Genomic DNA, 8,223 nt, shown 5'->3' with positions numbered 1-8,223 from the left:
GATCAACTATAGCCCTATGATGATTTATTCCTTTTGAATAAATAGGACTATTCGCGTATCTCAATATACGTGCATGTGTGTTTATGCACTACACCCTCTAGTAGGAAGTGTAGTGCGCCCTCCAACCATGTTAACGTGAGGACAGAAAAGACAAACTTTGACTGGTCAATTTGTTAATGAAGAGAAGAATAGCTCATTAGATTCTTTGCGCATAGTTTGTGGACATAATTTGTGTGCATAAATGTGCCCATATATCACGTACATAAATTGGTCCCTTTAATTTTTTTTTTTTTTTTTTTTTACACAACACCGCGTTGGTGTGCGCTAGAGCTAAGCAGACACGAGCGCTTTTGTGGCCTTTTTTTGTGGCTCAAGGGTTAGCCGAAAGGTAGAAAGAAAGTTGCGTTGTGGATGGTATGTAACTGTACGCACCTGGAGCGCGAAGCATGCTTTATGTGCAGACCTGTGCAGGCCAACACAAACGCGTTATATAGAGTAGACACACAAGCATTACCCACTTGGGGGGAACCATAATCTGACAACCTTGCGGACTAGACGTTCCCAAGATGTTCCGAAATGTATGTGATTATTTTAAAAGTGCCAATGAAAAAAGTGAAAACTGCGAAAAGGGAGCAGCTGATGGAGGTAATAACAAAAGTGACGGTAATGCCAATGGGGTGAATGACGAGAGTGCAGAAAGGGGCACCCTTTGCGATGAGGCAAACCAGGAGGACTACCTAAATGAGGGGTCTTACAAAAATATAGGTGATATTTACAAAGAGGAAGCGAGCACTGAGAATAATTTCAAAAAGAATTATGACAGTTACAACGATCTGGATAATGATAGGAAGGGGTGCAGTACGAGTGACGAGGAGAGTCGTAAAAATAAAGACTTGGTTAGTAATGGGGATACCTGCAAGAACAGTGAACCGTTTGTGAATAATTGCGAGATCAGCGCGAGTTGCGCGGTGAGCGACGTGATCGGGGAGTCGAACGTGGACGCCGAGAGTGGGAGCGGCGCATTGGGGAGTAACGCAGGAAGTAACGATGGGAGGAACTTCAGTTGCGAATCCGAAAACGAGCGAGATGTGCTAGATCCGGAAGGCAGAAGCAGCAGCAGGAGGGATAAGCACAAGCTGGACCAAAGCGATGAAGCCCTCAAGAGGAGGAAATTGACCGAAGCGGGGGAGGCAGCAGAGGAAGCAGCGGTAGTAGCGGGGGAAGCAGCACCGGCAGTAGCAGAGGAAGGGGAGGAAAATAAAACCAAGGGTGATGGGGAAGAAATTGTTGAGAATGCCCACGTGGAGCATGATGAGAAGGCAATTGAAGGGGAAGAAGCGGCGGTTGATAAGGAACAGCCGGTGGAGGAGAAACTCGAGGAGAGTGCCAACCCCCCGAGCGAAGAGAAGGTGAATTATTTGCAAGAAAAACTGGAACAGCTCCTGTCCGAGACGAAGCGGTATACGGAGAAGCTCTCAGGTCAGCGACTAAAAATGAGTGTGCAGTCAAAAGCGAACAGAACGAGACGTTGTGCAATGACCGAGAAGGAGGAAGATTATATGTTATTGAAGGATGCCAACGAGGAGGATGAGACGTTTATTATAAAACAACCAGCTAATATTAACGGGTGCATGAAGCCATATCAAATAGAAGGGCTAAATTGGCTGTATCAGTTGTATAGACACAGAATTAACGGCATTTTAGCAGACGAAATGGGTCTGGGAAAAACCTTGCAAACTATCAGCTTGTTATGTTACTTAAGATTTAATAAAAATATAAAACGGAAAAGTATCATTATATGTCCCAGGTCGACGTTAGATAATTGGTATCAAGAAATAAAAAAATGGTGCACAGAAATGAAGGCGTTTAAATATTACGGGAGTAAAGAGCAGAGAAGGGAATTGAACAAAAATGTGTTACATACAGATTATGATGTGTTGTTGACGACGTACGAAATAGTGATTAAAGATAAGAGCGCCTTGTTTGATATCGACTGGTTTTTTCTCGTAATAGATGAAGCACATAGGATAAAGAATGACAAAAGTGTGTTAAGTTCATCTGTCCGTTTTCTACGATCGGAGAATAGATTGCTAATTACAGGAACTCCTTTACATAATAACTTGAAGGAGTTGTGGTCCCTATTAAATTTTTTAATGCCAAAAATATTTGACAACTCGGAAGAATTTGACAACTTATTTAATATATCAAAGATTAGCTTGAACGATAATAAGCAGAGTGAAATAATAACCCAGCTGCACACCATTTTGAAGCCTTTTATGTTAAGAAGGTTGAAAGTGGAGGTGGAGCAGTCTCTACCCCCCAAGAGGGAGATATATGTATTTGTTGGTATGTCAAAATTGCAAAAAAAATTATATTCTGATATACTTAGCAAAAATATTGATGTAATTAATGCCATGACAGGGAGCAAAAATCAAATGCTTAACATACTTATGCAGCTGAGGAAGTGCTGTAATCATCCCTACCTTTTTGATGGTATTGAAGAACCGCCTTACGTTGAAGGGAATCACTTGATTGAGACATCCGGGAAGATGTCCCTCCTGGATAAGCTCCTCCCAAGACTGAAAAAAGAAAATTCACGTGTGCTCCTATTTTCGCAGATGACTCGAGTTTTAGATATCATAGATGATTATTGCAGGTGGAAGAATTATGAGTACCTTCGTATCGATGGGTCCACAGTAGGAGACGAGAGGCAAATAAGAATCAATCAGTTTAACGAGCCGAATAGTAAATATTTTATTTTTTTGCTGTCCACGAGAGCAGGAGGGATTGGAATTAACTTAACTACGGCAGATATTGTCATCCTGTTCGATTCGGACTACAACCCGCAAATGGATATTCAAGCCATGGACAGAGCACATCGTATAGGTCAGAAAAAAAAAGTCATCGTGTACAGATTTGTGACGCAAAATTCAGTGGAGGAGAAAATTGTCGAAAGGGCAGCGAAGAAGTTAAAGCTAGATTCACTTATTATTCAAAAGGGAAAGCTAAATTTGAATAACAAAGAAAATAACAAGCAAGAATTACACGATATTTTAAATTTTGGAGCCCCGGAGGTATACAAAACACAGGACATCTCTTCCATTTCGGATGAAGATATTGATATCATTTTAGCTGATGCTGAGAAGAGAACTATGGAAATTGAAAATAAGTTAAAAAATTTGGAAAATATTTTTGATCTATCGAATATATCGCTAGATGGGGGATTGAACATGTACAACGATTTGGCAAAAGACGGTTCAGAAGAATCGAGTGATGAGGAGTATTCAGACTCGGAGGATGGTGAAGAAGAGGAGGAGAACAAAAATTACTCGGAGGGGGAACACCTTGAAGGACAGGAAGGAGCTGAGGGAGGAGACATTCATGGAGTTACCAAAAAGAAGAAGAAAAAGAAAAAAAATCTCAACAAAATAAGAAGTACGATAAAAAAGTTTCTGAAAAATAATAAAAAAAATATGACCTTCCTTGATTTAGGAGAAAGAAAAAGCAAGTGGAAAGTTATGAATTCGACAAGCAACAAAATTAACAAGAAAAAAATGGAGCTTCATGGATGGAGAGTAGAAGCGAGGGGGGGACATGACTTCCAGTTTTTTAATAATGCAAAATTAGATGAGTTAGAAAGGCTGGAAGAAAGGTTAAGCAAGTATCGTGTTACTCAAGACAAAATTAGGAAAATTATTGACGCGCAAAGTGAGCAAAAGGATTTTGAGAAGTATATAAATTTTTCTGACTTTCTTGATCGGCACGGGAAGAACATTTACGAAATTATCAATTTGATATATCCCAACATTTTTGATGAGCACACGGATGAGGAGGGTGCGGGTGACCCCAGTGGGAACGGCGCAGAGGGGGGAAGTGCTAACAACCAGGATGGCGCGAGCAAGACAGGGGATGTTGTCGATGGCGCGAGCAAGGCAGGGGATGTTGTCGATGGCGCGAGCAAGGCAGGGGATGTTGTCGATGGAGCTAGCGACAGCTCAAGCGAGGTCCAGCAGATGAAGAAGAAAATTATCAAACTGTTTGAGTCGAAGAAGAAGCTAAGCATGGTTCGGTTCAGGGACAAAAACGTGAAGGTCTGCTACGAGTACTTAACCAACTTTGTTAAGAGGCACTTGGGAGAGAGCAGTAGTAACGAAAATAGTAACAGCAAAAAGAGTAAGAGCAGCAAGCCGGCTAGGAAGTCCATCGACCATGACTTGATTAACGTAGACATTGATCAGATAAGGAATGAAAAAGAGGAGCTTCTGAAGGAGGGGTTCGCGAAGTGGAACAAGGCGGAGTTTAACAAGCTGATGAGCGGGCTGATCGACTACGGGAGCGAAGACATCGAGTTCATCCACGAGAAGTACTTCGGCAACTCGAAGAAGACTCTGGAGGACATAAGGGCCTACTTGCGGGTCTTTTTCCGGAGATACAACCAGGTCAAGGGGGTAAGCAGTGCGTTTAGCGGTGTGATATGCGGTGTGACAGGCGGTGCGTTTGGCATCGCGCCTAACATCAGGCGTGACGTAATACGTGCTTCTACGCGCTGCTATGCGTGGTGCTAGCCCCATGTGCTGCCACCACTCATCATATTTGCACGCCAAACCGTGCCCTCACATCGAACCCATTTTTGCCGCTCCTTTCTCAGGGTAAAAGATTCTTCGACAAAATTCAAAAGTCCGACCTGCAGAGGCAGTTGATACAGGAGGAAAACGATCTCATCGCAAATTTTGTAATTTAAAGATTTATTGCAAAGCGAGAGCGCGTGTGTGTGCAGTCACGTCAGCGCGTGTGTGTGCAGTCACGTCAGCGCGTGTGTGTGCAGTCACGTCAGCGCGTGTGTGTGCAGTCACGTCAGCGCGTGTGTGTGCAGTCACGTCAGCGCGTGTGTGTGCAGTCACGTCAGCGCGTGTGTGTGCAGCCACGTCAGCGCGTGTGTGTGCAGCCATGTCAGCGCGTGTGTGTGCAGCCATGTCAGCGCGTGTGTGTGCAGCCATGTCAGCGCGTGCACTATATGCTTTTACTGTACATGTGTATACTTCCTAATGCGTGTAAAAAAAGACCCTTTTCATTCTGTGCACACCGTTATGGAAACCCATTCCTTTATCCCATGGCAGGTTGAAAAGCAGCTGTCCAATGGAGTCGATACCATTGACAAGCTGGAGCTTCCCCCGAATCTGTGCTACGAACATGTGCAGAAACTGGAGGAGCCACCAAACCCCACAGGGGAAGTTAAGGAAGAGAAGGAGACCAAAAATGCCATGAGTGAAGAAGAAATAGCATATTTCGAACGAGAAAATAAAATATTACTTTGGCTGTTGTACCAGCAGGGGGTGGTTCACACAAAGAGCATTCACATTTTGGTAAGTTCTTTGCATGGGGGGTGAACGTGAAAAAGCACGAAATGGTTGCCCCGTTTTTGTAAACCAAGCGGATGTGTTCATTTCTGAATTGCGCAGTATTGTGAAGAAGTTTTTTTTTTTTTGCATGAGTTACTGTGATGTGGTTTGTTGCAGCTTTTTTTTTTTTTTTTTTTTTTTTTCCTTTTTTGTGCCAATTTAAACATACCTCTACCTTTTTTCCCCCCACCTTTTAGACGCCCTATTATTGGGCTCAAGCTCAGGATTTTTTTAAGTACGCAAGCACCCCGTTCGAAAACATCGAGTATAGATGCCGGCTGATCGTGGATGCCGTTGTGCAGATGAACAGAAGGGTAAGTCCGCACGTTGGTTATTGGCAAAACGGGTGACCCCTTGGGAGGGGCAGATTCCTCCTCGCCGATAAGCATGGCGTATGTGTATGTATGTACGTATGTACGTATGTATAAACTTGCGCTGCACATTTTTGTGTCTCGCACGTACACGCCAACGCTCCACATGTCATCGAAACCCTTCCCCACCCCCTTTAGAATTCTAAAGCCACGAGTAGCAAGGAAAAGAAAAGGTGACAAGTGGGACGTTATTCCAGCAGGTGCCGTCGCCTAAATTTTGAAGTTTAGTGATATAGCACTTGTTTCAGTTGTGAATTTATATTTTAAAATGTGTTGCATTTATGCAGCAGGTAACATTATGTTATATGCGCGTTGTGTGTACACGGGGTTGTGGCGATTCGAAGCCCTGCGTTAATGGCTGTTCACACGAATGCGTAGAGGAAAAGGAGAATATAACTAGCACGTTGAAGTTATCACCTTTTTTCCTCGCCCAATTTGTTGTACGTTACGTGCTATCTGCTACGCTACGTGTTGACTTTTTTTCTTTTCCCCTCACCATGTAGGGTCCATTTTTTAACTTAATTATACAATTTTATTTAATTTTATTCAATTTTTCAATTTAATTATTTCTTTTCTTTTCTTTTCTTTTTTTTTCTTTTTTTTTTTTTTTTTTTGTTCCATATGCGTTTATGAGCTCTGATATATAATCATGGCACGCACTTGTATTATGTTATAAGCATATATATTTGGCGCAGCTGTATTCAATTTTATATATGTTAAAATTTACACGCACACGTGAATGGCATCCTATTTGGTACAATATATAATATTATACGTGTACATATTAAAAGCTAACTATACTGTAAATATGTAGGCGTATACATGAAAACAAACTTGGTGATTATATACATATGTGATGAATCGTAAGTGATATTGTTTACAACTTTTGCTCACATCCCTTTTGAATTGTCAATTTAGTTTTTTTTTTTTAACAATTCTACTGAAGTTTCTTCGTGTTTCTTCAAGCTTAGCTTTTCTTAGCATTTCTTTATTTTTGTTTTTTTTTTTTTTTTTTTTTTTTCTTTCAATGGTATTGCTTCTGTTCTTCAATTTTTTGTCGTTTTAAGGTTTTACAAACTTTTCACCACACGAGGAAAAAAAAAAAAAAAAAAAAAAAAATGAATTATGAGTTATGAAGCAAATTTTAAACTTTTAAGGGAAGAAATAACTTCTTTTTGTTACTCCCTTGGAGCTATTGTACGGCTAAATTGCGCAAAAGCAATTATAAAGTGTTCGTTTTTGTGCGTCCCGCTGTTGGAAGCCCCCCAGTATTTTTCTTCGCCTTTACATATGTTTTGTATAGATACCCCCTATCTGAGGTTTAGCAAGCTTGCTCCATTTCGACTTCTCCGTGTTGCTGCTCCACGCGTTCGCCTCTCGTGGGAGTTACCTCACTGCCCCTAATCGACGGGCAGGCTAACCATCACATCGCTTCACTACTACACCGCTTCACTGCAACACCGCTTCATCGCCCGTTCCCCAAAACATGTCATATTCAACAAAAAAGAAGGAGAGCAAAAAGACTATTCAGAAAAATGCGAACAACTTTGAATTTAGCGCGGACATTCAAAATGACATTAGCATAATACAATCCTACACCGCACGGATCTCAAAAATTGTAAGTGAACAGGATAAGAGTTTTTTTTTTCCTTTTAGCCAATTCGATATGGGTGCTTCTTCTCTGTGACAATGAATTGGAAAAAACGAAGGGGGGAAATTCACCCCTTTTGCGCACGTACTGTATGTTGAATTGGAAGTGCCTATTTAGTTCACATCCTAATGAACGTCTTTTTTTTATTTTTTTATTTTTTTGCATCCTCCACTGTAGAATGAAAATGAAGTTTGTTCCGTTGAGAGTTCAGAAAAAGTGTAAGCAGATGAGGAGAGACGCATAAGAGGAGGACGTCAAGCGTCTCCTCTTGTATGTACAACTATTTCGTTCGTTGAGGAGGGGCGTGCCCTTATTTCACACCTAAAATTGGACGAACTTGCTGCACCGATGCTAAATCGGTCAAGTAAAAATGGACATTTTTGCAAAGCGCAGTTGTGGGGTTCATGAAAGGCCCTCCCAATTGCGCATTTTTTAAGCCGTAAATGTACATATATATACGTGTGTCCCCCTTTTGCAGCCAAGAAATTGTGCAGGAGGGAAAAGTGAAAATCCAGGAAATCCAGAGAAAGATCAAGAGTTATTCTAGTAGCGCAGAAAATGCTCCACCTGGCGAAAGGGTACGTCCTGTCCTCCACCCGAGCGTAAATGTGCCTTCGCTTATTCCAACGTAGATGAGTGTGGGGAGTTGAATATGCCCACGTTTGTGGGTACATGTGAATGGGTAAATGGGCACACGTGTAAAGGGGCGAAACGACATTGAGCAACCAGCATGCACGAAAATAATTCTTTGCATCATATGTAAGTAATGCCTCCCCCCCACCTTTTTTTTTTTTTTTTTTTA

General features: G+C 41.7%; 2 protein-coding genes across 2 annotated transcripts in view; both read left to right on the top strand.

Annotated features, from left to right (window-relative positions):
* Window positions 1–566: 566 nt before the first annotated feature.
* On the top strand, window positions 567–5,947 carry PCYB_091120 (helicase; the record flags this gene model as incomplete). Its single annotated transcript, XM_004222225.1, has 5 exons — window positions 567–4,448; window positions 4,649–4,732; window positions 5,118–5,363; window positions 5,597–5,713; window positions 5,909–5,947. The coding sequence occupies 5 exons, from the start codon at window positions 567–569 to the stop codon at window positions 5,945–5,947; spliced, it is 4,368 nt and encodes a 1,455-aa protein (XP_004222273.1).
* Window positions 5,948–7,256: 1,309 nt separating this feature from the next.
* The window catches only part of PCYB_091110 (hypothetical protein), a gene marked incomplete at both ends in the record, with an annotated part of 1,850 nt that continues 883 nt past the window's right edge, over window positions 7,257–8,223 (top strand). The window contains 3 exons of the mRNA XM_004222224.1: window positions 7,257–7,388; window positions 7,599–7,639; window positions 7,900–8,023. Of these exons, the coding sequence (XP_004222272.1) occupies window positions 7,257–7,388; window positions 7,599–7,639; window positions 7,900–8,023 (297 nt within the window). The remainder of the gene's footprint in view (window positions 7,389–7,598; window positions 7,640–7,899; window positions 8,024–8,223) is intronic.

This window comes from Plasmodium cynomolgi, chromosome 9, assembly GCF_000321355.1.
Source record: "Plasmodium cynomolgi strain B DNA, chromosome 9, whole genome shotgun sequence".
NCBI classification, from domain to species: Eukaryota; Apicomplexa; class Aconoidasida; order Haemosporida; family Plasmodiidae; genus Plasmodium; species Plasmodium cynomolgi.
This window is presented reverse-complemented; position numbering and strand designations above follow the sequence as displayed.